Below are 20,487 nucleotides of genomic sequence, written 5' to 3'. Positions count from 1 at the left end.
AAATGTTTTTCTCAATAGAAGTTTATATTATTTATCTTACCTCTCTATATGAAAAAAAATTACCCTGTTTTTTTACTCTCTAGAGTGACTAAATTGTGAAAGGAAACTTAAATTATTTATCCTAAATAGTTTAATGCTTGTTACAGCATACATCTGTATTTTATTGTTTTATTATACATTGAACTGTTTAAATAATCATACCATACAAGTTGTAAATCACTTTGGAAACTGTGTGTTACATTATTTTATCTAATTTTGGAACTCCTGAGCTGCACACAAGCATAGCTCACAAACAGTTTTATTTTTTCATTATATTATCTCATCCAGTATGTTTATAATTTCTATATTTCCAGTAAATTTAATGTGATAAAAAATACAATTAATAAACAATGTAGTACCTATTGGGTTGTTGGTTTTTTGCTTTCAGTGAAACTCAGCTCTACTTTTTTATATTTATGGTACTAATACACCAAATTTATTTAGTTAAAAACATACCTGGTAACACAGAATAATAACACATAAAAATAGTCTTACAACTGTCATAATTTTTCTGGTTTTCTGATCGAGATAAAAGCTGTTCAAAATTGAAAAACCATAAAAAAAATACACACAACCAACAGAAAATATGCAATAATAAATTAAAAAAAAATAATTGTAAAATCCTGCACTGCTACATATTATATATTCCTGATATTAGTGACAAAATAACCATCATTTGGAAAAACTTGCAACAAAACTTAACATTCCAGTAAACTTTAAATTCATTCAAAACCAAGACAAAACTAAAATCCTTACTATGTAAAAACTAGACTGACAAACCCAACACTAACATTATCTATAAAATACAATGAAACAACTGCCATGATTTCTATATTGGAGAAACAAGTAGAAATAGAAACTAGATTCAAGGAATGCAATAAATAGTTTCCTGCAGTTTTGAACTCTGTGAATCAAATAAACACAACATAACCATAGAAAAACCAAAAATTAAGTAGAGAAACAAAGACAAACAAATTAAAAATCAAAGAAGCCTGACTTAAAAGCTCAAACCAAAATTGAACCAACATAAGCCTCCTTTATACCTATATGAATTAATCAACTAACTGCTATGCCTTCTACAGCCATATACCCTTTCACACTGTAATTTCTAAGACATGCCTAGTAACAGTTTCAAACTGTCTTTGTAACTTGAAAATAACTTAAGAAGGTTCAAACATTCTTTAATTAAAATAAAGTTTTTAATACCCATACCACTTACATCCATGTGTTTCCCATGGGAATAAAATTTGAAGTGTAAATAAAATAGACAGTTCTCTATACAGGAAACAACATGACATCATTTGGTAGATTAAACCTTTGGCTTTCTAATGGTTATTAATAATATAGTATTACATGTCAGAAAGAAATGTTTGGAATTTGTAAAAGAGAATATGTGATAGGTGTGTATGACAAGTGAGTTTTTGAATTTATCTCCACAGAGAAATAAGTTTGAAGGCTCTAAAATTTATGTTCAGCCTAAGTAATACTTATATTATAATAAGCATATTTACATAAACTGTATACCTCTTGGAGGGGTGAGCAGAGGAAATACTTCTAAAAGAAACTATCACAGTTATCATTAATATCACTGTGATGACATGTTTATTCATATACTATGGTAATAAAATAGTTTAAATTTTGAACATAACTAAAAGGTTGCAACATGCACTTTGACTTCCCCTTTGTGAGAGAGTGAACAAAACACAAATAAGATTATGAAATTAGGAAGTTTAATACCAGTTTAGAATAATATACTTTGAAAATTTGTAAACCCAGCACTACCAGTTCCTTTTATTTCATTTTATGGTGGTGGGGGTTGGAGGGAACATGTGTTAATTAAATATAATAGATTAATTAGCTATTAATAACCCAGCCTTATACCTTCAGGATTTCAAGTGGAGATTATTTATTATAAAATGAAAACTTGATATAAGAAGTATTTTGAAATACTTCATATGTAATGCTAGTTAATGTTAAATACAATTACTACAGTTTAAAAGTTTATTTGGCTAAGAAACTACTGTTAGTAGTGTTACTAGTCAGAATAAAATAAAATAATTGTGTTTTAGTCTTGGATAAAATTTGTCCTTGGACAGAAATATGATTTATGTTGAGATATATAATGAGAAATAAACAAACTTTATATCGGGAATTTCATTATGACCAAAAGATAGCTGATCAGCTTAAAATCTGTGTTATGTAAATAAATGCACATACATAACTACTAGGTGGCTGCTCATTGGTATAAAGCATTTATAAGAAATTTGAGAATTCATCTATGTTTTTCAGCTATAAATAATAATTGTCACTAATAGTAACTAATACTGTCACTAATGCTTCAAGATTCATTAAAGTCTTGTAGTTGGAAACCTGAAGGTGAGACTAATTCAATATAATTCATGAATTCCACTTCTCTCCAATGTTTAAAAATGTCCTTTTTGGGTTTTGCTTCACTGAAATAATTTGTATATTTTGAAAATATTTTCATAAATATTTTGTAGGGGGAAGAAAGTCTTCTCTGTAGTGTTTTCTAGTATACAGATATTCCACAAAGTAGTCAGTTAGTTAATTCATATTTAATGTTGTAAACTAAGAAGTTAAAATCTGACAAAATCTACTAAAAGTTAAAAGAAGAAAAATTGGTTACACAAAGTAGAACATGGCTTTTGACACAAAACAACTAGCTTTATGTTACATTAAACAAAATCAGCTTACACTCACCACTTCTTAATGTGACTCTCATCCACTTTGAATTAAGTACATTGGTAGAGGAACCTCTTGACATTACAGGATTCACCAGTAGTAAAGAGTGACTTATATTGAGGGAAATATTGAGCTACCTTTCCTGCAAGAAAATTTTATTAAATGCCAATTAATCAAACCAGATTGTGGGCAGATATGAAAATGGAAAAAACTTAATTTGGTATACTTGATATTCAGTGTCAAAATTCTACTTTTGAAAACCAAGAAGGAATTAAAATTACATGTACATTACAACATAAGGAAAAGCTGTTTGAAATCATACAACTTAATACCTGTTTGTGTTTATATAATATCAGTTAATATTTTCCACATGATAAATTAGTATTATAAACAATTAATATATTGATAGTCTTTTCTTCTAAAGTCTCTCCTGATAGGACAGTTATACATTTATAGGCTTACAGTAATAAAATTTGGGATTTGATTTCTCATGTTAAACACAGCAGATAGCCCAATGTGGCATTTTTCTAAAACAAGCAAAATTTCTAAGTATCAAAAATCAGTCAGATGTTGATTATTATTTTACGCAAGATACATTGCACTATGGAATGTTGTATATTTATTTCTGGCTTTAATATAATATGATGATGACTGAAATCTTTTGAATATTACCATTCCTATTAAAATCTTTGTAGTACCATTTAAGTTTAAAAAAAAACAACTTGTCGGGGATAATTGTGTATCTAGCAATATCAGTTTCTTTTAGTATAATATGGAATTTTATTCTTGTAAATCTGTAGGAATCCCATTTCTCTGATTTTGATACCTATGTATTGGACATTGTACTTTTCTCTTTCTTTTATTAATTTTTTTTGTCTTTCATTTCAAGAAATTGGTGGTTTGACTGTAATTTTATATATATGCTGTTCACTACTATTCTTGAAACAAATGTTAAATTTAATGTGATAAAATCTCTGCATAGATGATATTTGGACAAAAAACATAAATTTTCCTTACTTTCTTTTCACTGGTTCATTGCAACATCTTTACGTAAGCGTCACTATTTTACTTGTAATTTTAATTAGTCCTTGTGAATAACTAACTGTGATATTATTGAGTTTACCAAGTTTTTGAATCTATGAATTAGATTTTTTAGCTAATTATGTTTGTTCTGTTGCTTTTCTTCCATAGGTTTATTGGTATTATAACAATATCTACGAGGGCTGTTCAAAAAATATGCGGACTGACACCATAAAACAAAATGTACTTTATTTAGAAGTTACAGGTCTTGGACCCCTTCAAAGTACTCTCCTCCCCAACACACACACTTATCCCAACGGTGTTTCCACTTGTTGAAACAGTCCTGGTATGCTTCTTTTGTAATGTCCTCCAGCTCCTTCGTCGCATTTGCCTTAATCTTGGGAATCGTCTCAAATCTTCTTCCTTTCAAGGGTCTTTTGAGTTTGGGGAACAAGAAAAAATTGCAAGGAGCAAGGTCAGGTGAGTAGGGGGGGTGGGGAAGAACAGTGATCGAGTGTTTGGCCAAAAACTCGCGAGTTCTGAGGGCTGAATTTTGCAGCAACGGTGTGCATCTTTAATTTTTCGGTCAAAATCTCGTAACAAGATCCAACTGATATCCCACACTCTTCAGCAAGCTCCCTGACAGTCAGACGTCGATTTGCCTGCACCAGGGTGTTGATTTTGTCGACATGGGGGTCGTCAGTTGACGTGCAAGGACGTCCAGGATGCTCATCATCTTAAATGGACTGTCGACCATCCCTAAAACGTTCATGCCACTTGAAACATGCCGTACGCTTCATAGCAACATCACCATAAGCCGTGTTAAGCATAGCAAAAGTTTCAGTTGCAGATTTTCCAAGTTTAACACAAAATTTCACAGCAAGTTGTTGCTCCTTCAGGTCATTCATTCTGAAATCCGTCAAACGAAAAACATCGCACTTCACTTAAAACCGCGTAGCTAATACACAAATGAAGATATCTGCAATCGGAAATGGCGTTGTAATCAGCTGATCTGTGCAAACCTAGCGACACCAAGCGGATTCCTCTGGAACCAACTGGAGCCACGCAATTCAAACAGTCCACGTATTTTTGAACAGACCTCGTATGCTCATGTTTTGAATAACCATTGAAAATTAAAAAAATCAATGGTAAAAGAAAAAGTAAAAATGCGTAGTAATGCGTGTGTATAAACATGTTTGTGTTATACGGAAGGTAAAGTTGATCAATACATTTATTCTGTAGAAGAAAAATCATCTGTACTGAACTGGTTGTTTCGAAAGGAGTGATGCGAGCTGATAAAAGGACTTCAAAACTGACATTTTCAGCACAGTTTCCACCAGTTAGTGGACAAGATGTTGAGTCTGTGCATCTTCATTCTCGTGGGACTCAAACATTGAATGAAGATATGTTCGTCGCTTCTAAGGTGCGTTTTTTATGTACTCATTTGCATATGAAACTGTAAAATATGAGGAGAGCTAATATTATGAAGTCTATACTAAACCCAGTTTGTGTTTCTTTCATACTTGTAAGAATAATCTTGTACATATTTACCTAAAAACAGCTGTTCGGGCTGTTATAATATGAAAACCTATCACTGATTACTATCCTAGTAATTAGAAGATTCCATTAATCTTAAGTTTCTCACTTTTCATTTTCAGAATCATTTTTGAAATCAATGTTAATCTAAGGTGAGGACTTTTGGGTGAGGAATGATCTTATTTTTGATTATAATTTCTTTCCAAGAGTACAGAAAGCTAATGCAAAATGACAAAAAGTTTATTTATTTATAATTGACGAAATAAAAGATTAAAATTTATGTATGGTGGTTTAATAATTTCATTATGCTGCTGTTAACTCATCTGAGGATCATCACTTGAAGTTTATTAGAGAAGATGGATAATTAGATTGTTTAATTATTATAATAAATTACCTATAACTGTTGAAAACTTGATTAGTGTTAATAAAATAATGGAATAATCAAAATTATGATAGTCTCTTAATGCTATGAAAATTATCAACTAATTGTAGTTTTCTTTCCCACTTTTTTAACTGTTTTTGTTTATTCCAACTGTATAAGTATCAGGGGGAGAATAATTAATTTGTTAAATGTTGTTGATTAATTAGTCTGACAATTAATTGACTAGGAAAGTACACTAATCCCCATCTCTAAAGTTTATACTATACAGGGACATAGTCTTTGAAATTCAAAAGCAAATGTTAAGTGAGATGATGTTAAAAATAAGCCTACTTCATCAGTATGGAGATAATAATATAATAATAATCAGTCATTGTTTGCATATGTATAAATATGTGTATATAAAATATACTGAACAGGTTCTCAAAGTAACAGAATTTGTCTACCTCTTGTTACATATGTATAAATATGTGTATATAAAATATACTGAACAGGTTCTCAAAGTAACAGAATTTGTCTACCTCTTGTTACATATGTATAAATATGTGTATATAAAATATACTGAACAGGTTCTCAAAGTAACAGAATTTGTCTACCTCTTGTTACATATGTATAAATATGTGTATATAACATATACTGAACAGGTTCTCAAAGTAACAGAATTTGTCTACCTCTTGTTACATATGTATAAATATGTGTATATAAAATATACTGAACAGGTTCTCAAAGTAACAGAATTTGTCTACCTCTTGTTACTATGAAATCATTTTGTATAGATTCATGTAATTATGAAAGTTTCAGGTATTTCAGTGTGCGTAGAGAATGTGTTATTATGAACTACTTCAGTCATTTTCTGAACTTTTGCAGCTTTTAGATCCTATGTTGACTAATTTATTAGTTTTTAGTGCTTGAATTAAGTATTTAAACTGATTTGAATTTTACTTACCCATTTTTTATTGCTTTAAAAACATATAAAAGTTCTGTTTGTTTACTTATCATAGTGCAATAGTTTGATTTAATTCCTTCTCTACAGAGAGTTTATCAAAACATTGACCCTCATATTTATGGGTCTTTGTTTTGTGCATGTCATGAGGAAATACTTACATCCAAATTTAATTGAATTTGTTAAGCTGTATGTCATGAAATTAGCATTATAATGTACTTTGTAATCCAGTGTTTTATAATATTTTATATTTTAATTCCTTTATTTCAAAAGAAACTGTAAAAAATTCTTAATCTTCAGATTTGTTATCTCAAGAAGCACAAGCATTTACATGTCTCAGATTTTGGTTTCTGTAACTTGAGTAATTCTTTTGGTACACTGGACTGTGATGTGTAGGCAGAAACTAGGTTAGTTGCTCTGTTTACACATCTTTTGGTACACTGGACTATAATGTGTAGGCAGAAACTAGGTTAGTTTTCTGTTTACACATACATTCTTTCAAATTTCTTGGGACAAGTTCTGAGAAAGAAAAATTAAATCTCTTGAACTCTTAACAGAGGCCTCACCCACTTTTTACACATGTTTGTATGAGTTCCCACTCAGAGCCGTTTATTTCTGTGGGTCTTTATAACAAATAAAAATGTGCAATTCTAGTCTATATATTACACTGGTTATTTTCAACTTGGGGTGCAGAATTTCATATAAGTTCTTGAATATTGTTGCCACTTACGTTCTTAGGACGTAGTATTTTTTCTCACCTAAAAATATTTTAGTTAGATGGGTGATTAAATTGTATTTAGGTCTTAGTCTTATACTTTAGTAAGTTATGTGTTATTTATGTTTTACAAAGCATATTTGAACAGTTTCATAATTTAAAAAAATATAATACGACTTTGCCTTGGCTCATGAGGCTTAATGTAATATGAAATTCTAACGAGATGTTGTCGAGGTAAAGTGTCTCTGCAGGTGATGTCATAATGTTGCTCAAGGATGCCCTTTGACATGTGCCATGGTAAATAATAATGCTACAGACAAAAAGAACATAAAACATTAAAAATAAACTTATATGTGAAAGTGTAAAAGACTTTTAATTACAAATATAACCAAAAGAAGATCTTTTAAAACTACTTGATAAAATATTAAAAGACATGCAGACTTTTTCTGTTTCTTAATTTTACGTATTTCCTTGCGTGTACATTGATAATTGTCAAGTTCTTAATGTGTATGTATTGATTTAATTCTTTACAGTAAGGGTTTGTAACTTTTTGGTGACAAATTTTAACAGTATGGTACAGAATCCACTTGTTTTAAAATAATGTATTAAAACAAGATAGATGTATTTACAAGATAGATCGTTAAACAGTTAATCACTACAGTTGTATCCAGAACTTTAATTAATTGTCTCTTTTTGTCAAAGGCTATGTGAGCTGGTTCAGTAACTTTAGAACACAGTAGACAAAATGAATTATTCTTCTCTGATCTGTTGTTACAATATAATTCATTATAATTTCACTTACATTACATTGGTTATTACTACAGGTATATATATAGTTTTAGATGTTTATGATCATCAAAAGTCCACACAAGTTTGTTTAATTACTTTTAAACACAAATAACAAGACAAATTATTCTTCTGTACTTTATTGTTGCAATACAATCTAGAAATATTTTAGAAAAAAAGAAAGAAAAAACTATATGCTTCTTATGGCTTATCTCACAAACATGCACTCTGTGTGTATTTAAGTAATTACATTTATCTTACTATATTTTATTTTATCTAACTTGGCTGTCTGTATACACACCCACACACACACATACACATTGCCGAAGTCAGGTCTAAAACTATCTACAAAAATGAGGTTTTATGATACAACAATAATCAATGAAACAGTGTACAAAATGTAGATTTTAGTAACATGACAAAATATAGGAATCACCAACTAGTGAACTATACAATGTATGATTTTTAGACATTTACCTACAAGAAATATCACTTCTAAAAATATTGAATTTAACACTTGGGTTTTATAACTATCTGAATCAAAACTCTCGTATTAAATTAAAATGGAACATTTGTGTATATCTAACAATAATACTTGAAATACTCAGTCTGAGTGTAAAACAAACACAATATAAAAGTAACTAATTATCAGTTAAAATATTTTCATTCTTTGTATATAAAGTACTTGTAATCCTTAAAGAAATATTGCCAACTATTGTGAAGATATGTTGAGATACATCCTCTGGGTTATTACTCTTGTCTCTTTGTGGACCCAAAGTAGACTAGGGACTGTTGTCTAGTTATTAACGTATCTTCCATTTGGTTTGCCATCCACCAATTTTGTATTGAGGGTTTCTTTTCTCTTCAGTGGTTCTTTTTATCAGGTCTGTGGATGACCAGGGTTGGTATTTTGGACATATTTTTTACACATTCTAATCACCTTGTCCTCCAGACATTTTCTTCATTTTTCTCAGTAAAATTAAATCTTTCAGTTTCATGCTCTTCTTTTGGGAATTATCCACTTCTTATATCCTCGGTTAAGCCATGGGAGCATTTGGCTGCCATATTCATAAGTTGGGGATGAGATTCATTAATCTTTTCACTCAGAGTATCCTTTACTATGCATGACAAAGTTTTAGTGTCTTGTATTCAAAATTTTATTAAAGTACATTTTGTATATGTTATACCAATTAATATGAAATAAACACTTAGCTAATAATCCATATCTTAATAATATGTAAGCTTTAAGTTCTTAATTCTATAAAGAAATACTTTTGAAAGTCCATAACTTCTACTGTTACATAGTAACACATTTTCTTTAGGAATCTTCTGTTTTGAGCTAGAGTAGAGAAAATAATTGTTGAAATGTAAAGTTTCACTGGAAAGAAATGTGTAAAATGTATTCAGGTTTCAGTTATTACACCCAGAAAATTTGAGATGAGGAAAAATAATTTTAATCTTAAAATGAAAAAATTACTTTGCAGCACATGGACTATTCAAAATGGATACTTAATGTATTCATGGACATATTATTTTATTTTAGTTTATTAAAAATTTTTATTAAAAAATACTTCATTAAAAATATGATTTTATGTATGTGAAAGATTTATAATATTAAATGAAAGATTGCCAAAGTTTGTAAAGATAAACATACTGTATTAAAGTTAGAAGTATTAAATCTATAGGGATTTTAACAAATATAAAGAGGTCGTGTGGTTGAGCAAATTGATCCTATGTTGAGAGAGTTACCACATATATTAGTGGTTTCTCCTTACCTTTCTCATGAACTTGGTTGTTTGTGTGTGTGAAAGGCTGCTAGATTTTTCAGATACCTGCTCAATATTTGGTACATCTGATTGTGTTAATACCACATTGGGCATCCCTTTGCTATATATACCCTTACAGGATTTGATTTCTCTTCTTTTCACAGATGATTTTCTGTCAGATGAATGATGACCCCACTCAGGGAAGGTGGTCTCCAGAGGAACATTCATTTCACGTAGCATACCCAAACTTAAAGTAATAAAATGGTTCCTTATACAAATATACAGTTAAAATAACTGCATAATATATAACTTATTAAGGACAGTATCCAGCCCTTAAACTACATTTCTGTGCTTTTACACCACAATCTGTTCTTAACTTTGTCTTCAGGCTGGATGGAATGCATCCAGCTTGAAACCACCAAAGGGACTGTGAGAGCAGTCAGACTATACATTTTTATAATTTGTGTATCTTCATGAAATTTTGAAGATTAGAAGTAAACATTAGAAAACTTTTAATTCAGATTTTAAAATTAAAGATATGCTCTTTCAGTTTTTCAATGTTGACAGTTCAACAAGCAAAGTAATTTTAATATTAAAAATACTTTTATGCACCAGGAACTTGTCCACTTTCATTTGTAAAATCTCTATAACCTAATAACCATTAGATAATTATCAAATGTTTTTGGTTTTTGTTAAACTTTATATCTTATTTTCTCTCTACATATAAAAGTATTTGGTAAAATAATTATATTTTGGCTATAAAACATTACTTGTGTATGTACACACACACACACACATTTTATTATTGATATTATTATTGCTATTTACAAATGAATTTTTAAATATTACTTATTTTCCTTAAAACATAGAATAGTAAGTAAAGAAACAAAGAAAACAATGACCTTTACTGTTTATGATTGTTATGAAGTTTGTACTTGCCATAACTTGCAAACTGACTCTTGTAAAAGTTTGCATGTTGTTACATATGTTATATGTCATAATTTATCTTGGACATAAATGTAGAGATGTAACAAATTTATAATGTTTGCCAACAAGATAAATAAACACAATCATTTTCCTGAACACAAATATATTTTAATACATAAACAATAACACAGTTTATAATGGTGGTCATTACAGATTGTTATTACAAATAATGATTTATGGGCAAAAGTCTTACAAACAATATTGAGTTTTTCTATCTGGTCTGGAACTGAATATATTATTGACCATTCATGATAAGTGAATTAGTTGTTTTTTTTACATCAGTACAGTTCACAGAATGTATAGCTAGGTAGCTTTCTATTTTTAGCTGTTTTCTTCATGACTTTTCACTGATGAAGGTATCTAATGTCCTCATAGAAATACTAACATCTGAAGTCAATTCTCTGAAGTAAAACAGCTAATAATGTTCAAAATCTATAAACATTTCTGGTTAAATATCTGTGAACTCCTGTATGATAAGCATATGTCACAGTCATAGCTTCTGAGGTTTATAGTATACTGACTGTAGTAAACCAACAATATATACTGTCTCTCTGTATTGCATTGGTTATCTTTTATAAGCTTGAGAAGAGATTTTCTAGAAATTTCAGCTGAGGCAACAATATTGGTACTTGTTTACATTTTTGATACTCATGCTTGAAAATTATTTACAAATTTTGTGAACGGGCTAAATTTTGCAATACACATTTAACAGTATAAGTTATGTGACATTTAACAGTATAAGTTATGTGCTTTTCTAAATATCTATTTAACTGAAATAAACATCAGTATTGAAATAAATGTGGAGGGTGTAAGAAAAAATATTTTTTGTGTTTTTATTTAAACATTTTGAAATTTAAAAACAATTCTTACTTTACTATACCAATATCACAAAGTTCCAAAGTTTGTATTTGAGCTTCAAGACAGAAAGACTATTTCTGGCAAACAGACACCTTGCAAAAGTAGAAGAAACCATGTGGAGTGAATTCAGAGCTTTCGAATGGTAGTAAGTACGTATAGATGTACATAAACAGGTACTTCTAAAAATGGAAGAGGGGGTGGGTGGGTCACTCTTATTTGCTAAATATAGTGATCTGTCTGTTAATAGAAAATAAAGGTTTTTATTTTATTTATAGGTTTTTGCTCTTGGTAATTTGGGTTTCTTGTCATAAGAAAGTATAGACTTTGGAACTGTGACTTCAGTACATCTAATTTGAACCAAAGCTGTATTCAGCATACCAGATAACACACAGATATTGACATTTAAGAATTTTGTTTTAAGATATGCTTTAATCTTACAAAATTAAGTAATGTATAAACCAAAAATTTTATTTAGGATCTACAACTTGATTCCAAAAATATTGCCATACTTTCATAAAATAGTTGAGTAAAATTTTGAATGTAAGTCTACAAATGTGTTGACATGCCCTTTGACTTCTGCCCTTACAATATCTGTAGCTGTAAGACTAATAGATTATTTATTGCACAATTATTTTAATGTTTTACACCTCTTACTTGTATGCCCACATTTCTTCTTTTTTGTCTGGATTGCCCTTTTCTCTCTATTCATATGGATCAGTTCATTATGATTCACTTTAACATTTCCACATTTGTTTTTTGTATCAAGTGGCATGACGTACTCTTCCAAGAACTCTGTTTTCATGGACATGCTCTTTTGGATTCATTCCCTCTGGGCTTCTCATGGCTGGTCATTTGCCAGGAGCTCTGAAATTGGTGGTGGAATGCCTCTTTCTTGGTCAGGCAAGATTCTACTCACAGAGTGATCTCTCTACCATCAGGTGTTTTGTCAGAGTTTCTCTCAGTTGGGTATGCCTCTAATTATTTTTTACACCACTCCATTCAACACCAAATTTCTTTTCTTTCGGTCTCCAATTCCTCGTTCTTTGGCCCTGGTGGTCAGTGCTTTCAGTCTTGGCTGATTTTTTTATGCCTGCCTTCCTCTTTCGACATCTCCCTTGTGTCCTTACTTTGATGTTCCACACTTGTTGTTAGGTTTGTTTGTGGCATATCCTGGCCTGCATGATCCTGGTTTTCTCTGTTTCATCATTTGATATTCATGGTCCTTCTTCCTCTTCTTCATTCCCTCTCTCTATTGTTCCAATGATACATGTATTTCTTCTACCTAGGAGTGACATCTCTTCATCTTAATGTGCTGGAAGTGCCTTGTCCATTCCTGCAGCGCTGGTCTCATTGACAGTGTAGCCTTTATTCGTATGCAAATCCTGTTGTTTTTCAGCTGTCCATCTGTTAACAGAACTGGTAAGTTGTTTGATGCTGGTTCCTTTCAGGCCATTCTTTTGCCTGCTGGATTGTTTTGCTATGCCTTTCTCTCAAAATCTGCATTGAGTCACAGGTAAAGGAAAATGCTTAACTACTCTGGCTTGGCTCTGTCTGAGTCCATTGTTATGATAGAGTGTTTTGTAAAATCACTAGAGACACAATAGCAATATTATTCAGCTGGCAGGACCCTATAAATGAGAAGAAAATGTATTTAACCTTTTTAAGGATGGTGTGAAGACTGAAGAGCAGTGACCAGAGGGAAACAAAGTCTCACGAGACAAATCTGTGCAGTGTCATCCACATGCCTTTCTGAATTATCACATCCAATGGTTGGCAAAAATGAGATGCAAGAGAGTGAGACACCTAACAAAGCTCATGTGGCACAACATCAGTATTGACAGAAAAATACAACAGCTGGAGGAGTTGATGGATTTGTCTTGTAAAGGTAGAAAGAAAGATGTCCCTGAACAAATGGGGTCATAATTTAGGAAGAAAAAAAAAGGAGAGAACCCAAGAAAGGAGACTACATACTAACTATGTTGTGTTTTTTTTTCTCTTTTATAGGGTCCTGCCATCTGGATGGGTTGGGTAAGACCTTTAGAAATATCCTCATGGTATTAAAATTACTCAGTTGTCTGATCCAAACTGTACTTTCCATGGATTATTATAGAAAGAGCTGGCATAAGAGAGGTGACTGCCCACTTTATTGGATTACATTTTCCCACATCTGAAGAGGATCTGAACACTTCTTTGGATATCTCTAATGGAAATGTCCCTCCTTTTATAAGTGAAGCATAGAAACTCTTGCCACTTATCAGCTCCTAACTGCTGAATTGGTGAACTTTGGAAAATTTCTCACTTATTATGTACAGTATAATACAGTGAAAAGTAAGGCAGTGTGATAGTGCCTTCCTCCTGCAGTAAGATGGGGTCATCATCCCATATCTATCTGTCCAGATGAGGTCAGATGCATGCTGTACAGTCTGATTGTTCTCTATCCACACAACACATTTTAGCTCACTGACTTTTATGTGCTTGTTCTCAACTGATCATGTTAAAATTCCACTAAACCTTGCAACACTTGGGGATCTTTTGCCCTTTCTTTTGGTTGAAGTGTATACTTTGGTTGAAACCATATGCTTTCTTCCATGCATCCTTTGTGAAAGGAGCTCATTTAGTTTCAGTATATTTATGGTCCCTCCACTATTTCATTATGGGGTGTTAGATATTCCGTGTTGATGTGTCATTTCAGAAGTTAGTTTTCTTTACACTGAAATGTACTTCTGACAGATAGTTTTCTCACATTACCACCTCACTTTCCCACTTCACATACCCTTTCTTCTTGTCCTATATAAGAAAATGAAGCTAATTCAAGATGCCATACCACTGTCCTGTTGATAAAGGGTTATCATAGCATAATGAACTAGTTTTTAGATGGGTGATAGTTGAAGGCTGCTATGGGCATGTAGTCTTGTAGCCCAATGCATGAAGGATCAAGCTGTTATGTGTAAGGAGGTAAATATCTATTGGAAACATGTTTTTGAGTAAGGAAATGTCAACTTTCATGTGGTATTTGCATGTCGTGCATTACAAATGTGTTGGCCAGATGTCACAGTTTCTTAAATATATGCACTGATCCGTTAACAAAGGAAAGGTTAAATACTGCAACTTATTCTTGAGTCTTGAGCTAGAATGTATGCATTTCTGAATGTAATATCTGAGAATTTTGCCTGATAAGCAAGTAGATAATAGAGATATCTGTCCAAGCTGGCTTGGGCTGGTTTGGTGTTGATGTAGAACAATGGTTAAGATATCTTGTAATCTTAGGATTGTGATACACCACAGAAGAACTTGCCCACAACATTATGTCTGCCAACTTACAATGCTAGAAACCATGTTTTTATACCTGTGGTGGGGATTTAAAGGTGGTTATTGGTGATCTCTGGTGTTGAAAGAGTCTGGATGAAACCATCACCACTTGAAGAAAGTGATAAGATATGCATGTTGGATGAAATGTGATGAAGTTCATTTTAAGGAAGTGTTGGTGTGATCTTATGGATTCTTGAAATAATTAATTTCATAGCTTTACAGGTGTACTTACAAAACTGAGAAACTACTTCTGGCAGTGGACTGAACATATAATCTAATAAGGAAATGTTTACATCTTGTATCATTATGATTCTTATGGGTTGTATATTACCACATGCTGAATCATTCTATTGTAGACTTAAGTAAATAACATAATTGTAAAGATTCATGCTTTTTTGGACTAGAACAAATGTATTGCAGAGATGGCTGGTATGGGTGTTAAACACTTTAATTAAACTAAGGAAAAGAACACTTTAGTGTACCTTAATTGCATGAGAGATATGTGGTTGATGATGGATGAAGCCTGATGGATGGGTTCCACATAATGGTTATAACCATTCAGCTCAGAGTAGGATGGTGATGTTTTTCTATCTAGAAGGAGTTAGAAGATCATCCAAATGGATGATTGATTTTATCTGTAGTTGAGATACCCAAATGCAGTTCTATTTTCTGATTGGGTGCTCTTCTCCCTTCCTTGCATTGCTATTAGTATCCAGTGAGTGGGGTTTTGGTGACTGAGTGAACCAGTTGTCTTTTATCCCCTATTGATGTGTCTTCTGTGTTGTGGGTCACAAAAGATCTTCTTGGCATGTTTCCATTTCTGTCCTGGGTTTTCCATAATTGTTATTACATTGTTGGTAACCTGAGTCACTTTGGGCTTGTTTCATGGTAGTGGGGGTTGAGTGCATACGATAGACTTCCCTTGGATTGTGAATGTCGTGTTTCCAGATCCTTGACATAAAGCCACCCTTTATTTCCTGGAGTCTTTTGACAGGTTGCTGCTGGATTCTGGGATATAAGGTGAAGACAGTATGGTCCTAATCCTAGCCTAACAAATATATTGGTGTTCAACTGGTGAGGTTTTGGATGTAGTTGACTTACCAAGTGCAGTATTTAATCTCCTAGTCACTATACCATGGTGCACTCATGGCGAAGAGATCCCTGGCTCAGATGTGGTGCATTTCCCCTACTCAGTTCATCTGATCTGTTTCTCTTTTTTAGGGGATGTTCTTGGAATGGTTCCCTGGAATATGCTTATGATTCCCTTGCACCAGTCTGTCCTTCATTTCTGTGTGAGATTCAAGCTAATCTTGTGAGTGAATGGAGGTATCATTTTGAAAATTACAATTTTCTCTTTTCTCACACTTCCCACCCTTCCTCTCCACACATTTACAGTGTTCATATCTTCTGCTAATCTTCAAAGTGATAGTTCAACAGGGAGCCATGTGATAGAATTTTATCCTGTGGGGGAAGAGTGACACATGATGATTTATATGTTGGAACTATAGATTTCAGTGAAGGGATAATGAAGGCTTATGGCATGGATTCAATAAATAGTTCACAAATGTAAAGTAGCATAAAAAAATGAAAAGGTTGTGAGATTAGAGAAGTATCTATTAGAAATACATTCTTATTTAAGAAAATTATAACTTCCAGTAGTGTCATTGCTACTTTGTTCTTGCATTTAGTGTTGTTTTTTTTATCTAGTCAGATATTAGTTACATATTCCAAAGGTTTTATTATTTTTTTAAATTTTTAATACAACTCAAACTTCTCTTTGGTCCACAAGGGCTAGCTTTGTACTTGAATGCAAGAATATTTTGCCTGAGGCTTGAATATCTTTCTTGATTATACCATAATATGCTTGGATCTTCTCAAGATGTCTCAGAAATGTTAAAAAGATAGAAAAGGAAATCAAAACTTTCAAAATAAATTACATGTTAAAAGGTAAAATATGTGAAATTACAAATACAGCCAAGAGAAGATATTTAGAGATTATTCAATCAAATATTTTTTTCCTTAATTTTAAATATTTATTGCATTGTGTTTATAATTACTACAATTAGTTATGTGGTACAGAAAATTAGAAATAAAATAATAGCATTTCCTTAACAAAATAAAATGTTTTATTTAGGAGATTCTAGAGTTCCTACATATTCAATTTAAGATAGTAAAATGAAATAAAAAATTTATTGTGAGTACAAATAAGTTCAACAAATAAATAATGAATTTTAAGTATAAATACTCAATTCAAATAATCTCATCCTTTAAGAAAATTTTCTTATAGATTATATGTTAAGAAATCTAAGAGTTACATGCACTGTTAAGCTTATATGATTCTCCACGTGTCTTTTATCATATTAAAAGGGTTAATTTGACTAGCATTATTTAATTCTAAAGTTCGACTTTGAAAGAGCCTAATTATTACTACTATAGAATTATATACATAGGTAAGTTTGTATTATTTATTGATATATGTTATTTTATGTAAACTTCCTTGTGGTTATTGCACCTGGATGTTGTTAATTACTTTCATGTGGGTTGGATATCACAAGGTTGTACACTTATAATAATTCTCTTACATAGAGAATACTATGTACTTTGTATATAAAGCAGCAATTTATAAGCTGAAATGAACTTGGTAATTGTTTTACTTCTCCTTCATGGGGCTAATTCTTCCATGCCATTACAGAATGTAAATTTTGATACTATGGTAATGCTTCACTGATTCTTTTTGACAACTAAATGAGCCAGGGTGAGAATACTTGTAATTCTTTAGAATCCCCTATACTCATATCCCTGATATTTGAATGAACATGATCTAATTTATGGTGTGAAATAACTGTTATGGTATCCCATGCAGTATTTTAATTATGTTGAAAGAAGCTAATAAGGAGCTAATATATGGTACAGGTATATGCTAGAAGAAATCAGTAGCACTCCACAAATAAATCTTAATAAAACAGTGTTTAGCACTATCTATTAAGTTCTGTTGTCATACCACAGCCTTGAAATCTTAGAGAATTGTTTCTAGAGCAGAGAGTTTGCATAAGTGTTTTACTTAATGCTGGTTGGACTTTCAGACATGATTACTGCAGACTTGAAATGCTCTCTTAACAATTATGATTGAGATCACAAGGGTAAATATGAAAAATAGGAAAGTAAGAGGCAAAACACCTGAACTCAATCTTCTGGGTGTTAAGTATCTTTGTTCATGCAGCCATTGGGATATAAATAAGACTTCTACTAATCTTAAGCATGAGGTTAACGACCATGTACCAAATGTCAGATGAGTTTTCAGATCTACAGTATTAAGGAAACTCAAAGAGAATTTTGTTGTGTAGCAGTTAAAAAAACCTTTACTTTGATCTCTGAATATTTGCAAGAGATAAAAAGTAAAAACAAAATTGGGCTGTTGATAATTGGGAAAGGATGTTATGGACAGATGATTCCAAATTTGAAATGCTTGGTTCAAAAAACATATGTTACATGTATTGAGAAAGAAAGGTGAAAGATACTTAACATGTAGCACCTACCATTTAACATGGGGGGAATAAGTGTGACAGTTTGGGGGTGTTTCTCTGATTAAGCAAATTTTGAGATATTTGCAAAATAGATGAAATAATGGACCAGTACAAGTACCATCAGATATTTGTCTATCATGGTATACTCAATGGTTTGTGTAGTATTTGTAAATAATTCAACTACCAAGAAGGTGATGACCCCAAACACTCATCCAACCTATGCATGAATTACTTAACAAAACTGTGGCCTCCATAGATCCCTAATTTCAAATAAAAAAAAAACTATGTATTAGAGACATTTGGAGTAAAATCTCAAAGGACACTTTGATTAAATATGTTGCAACAGAGCCTGAAAGACTGTCTGCAGTTATTAAAGCAAAAGTGGGACAAATAATATATTAACTGTTTGCTAAACCGAAGCACTTCCACTGAGTTTCCATTGTACTAAATATGCAGATTAATAAAATGTTAATGTTTCATCTGTGATTTACTTTCCATTGTTCTTAGAAAGTAGCTTGAAGTCTAATTTTTGACTTTATCTTAACACTTCTGTACAGTATTGTACATTAATACCTCATATTTAGTCTGTATCAGTGATGTAGCTTTGGACACTGCAGGATATATGTTATTGCATTTTCTTCAGTGGGGTTATTCTCCAGAAAGAACTGCTTTCTGTTCCAGAAGCATGTAGTATAAAATCACATATTTACCAAGTAATCTACACCAAATATATTTGTGCAAAATAAAATACAACAGCTGAGTGAGAAAATGATCAGTGTGATGATGTGTCTGTGATAGACTGCTAAAGGTTTATTTAATCGAGCACAGACTTGGTTATTGGAGTAAGATTCTTTTGTCACTCTCCCTACATTTTTGTTTACTAAAAAAAAGAAGGGAATAGACCTATGTAAAAAATAGATACAGGGAAAATGTAAAGTCAATTCTGCATTGCAGGAGATGGATTTGTATGTTGGTTTGCTGTTAAACTGTTATAATATTAACTGTGCAAACTGCAGAATACATACAAAAAAACTTTAACATTGGGAATGTGAGAGGGTCTGTACTTGAGAAATGCATAAAGGTTGAAAAACACAAAGTTCTAATGGACAGTGCAATAAGTTCTGTATAAGATCTCTTTCCAAAGACTTTCCAACACAGTACAAAAAACTTACATCAACACACATGGCATGGAGACTGAACTGGTAAGTTTTTATTTTTCTTATTTTAATAGTTGAATCTAAGAGTAATTAGATAAAGGAAAAACATTTCATATACAAATGTTTGCATGAGGACTTTCTTGTTAGAATGGGAGTTGTTATGAGGAAGGTACAATATAGTGGGCATTACAGAAACAGTGTTCATATAATGATTTGTCATTGCAATCAGTCTTCACACTGGAGTGGAAGGTAAGTTGAACTATAGTTTTATTGAGAAATGATGTGTGTAGGCCTGAGGCATAGTGATAAATAAAGTGGTTAATACTTTAAATTTGGGGTGAATACAAGTATAGTAAAAAGCAAATACTAAATGCTGTTTACTTCTCTCTCTGTGTTTTAAGCATTGAAGTGATTTTATACCAAGTAAGCCTTATTTTTACAATATTTGTATGTGTACAGTACTTTATCTGTTAAGTTTTTGTGTACTTTTATGTTAAGAGAAAATTTCATCTGTTGTCTTGGTAGCTTTCGATAATGTACATTATGCATTATCTGTTCACTGAGAATAAACATTATGCATTATCTGTTCACTGAGAATAAAACCAAAGGTCTGTTTGAAATAAATATTGGTTTGGAGCTTCTTTAAAATGTGTTTTATTTGGTCTATTGTTATTAATATTATTCATAGCAATTATATTTATAAGTGTACACTTCACAAAAAATCACGGGTAATTTATTTTTATGCTGTACTACCTAGCACATTTT

General features: G+C 31.6%; 1 protein-coding gene across 4 annotated transcripts in view; it reads left to right on the top strand.

Annotated features, from left to right (window-relative positions):
• Positions 1–20,487, top strand: part of ko (Stork-head domain-containing protein knockout) — a 75,154-nt gene that overhangs the window by 16,458 nt on the left and 38,209 nt on the right. For 3 of the 4 annotated variants that reach the window (XR_013028831.1, XR_013028830.1, XM_076503731.1), the window contains exon 3: positions 5,005–5,185. Coding sequence is in view for 2 of the 4 variants with exons in the window: in XM_076503731.1 (XP_076359846.1) it covers positions 5,005–5,048 (44 nt within the window). In the remaining 2 variants the exon portion in view is untranslated. Of the gene's footprint in view, positions 1–3,933; positions 4,165–5,004; positions 5,186–20,487 lie in introns of those variants that run through there. The other variant, XM_076503732.1, reaches the window with a different exon arrangement.

Source organism: Tachypleus tridentatus, chromosome 6, assembly GCF_004210375.1.
Source record: "Tachypleus tridentatus isolate NWPU-2018 chromosome 6, ASM421037v1, whole genome shotgun sequence".
Classification (NCBI taxonomy): Eukaryota; Metazoa; Arthropoda; class Merostomata; order Xiphosura; family Limulidae; genus Tachypleus; species Tachypleus tridentatus.
Note: the sequence above shows the minus strand (reverse complement) of the source record. Positions and strands in the feature narration are given on the sequence as shown.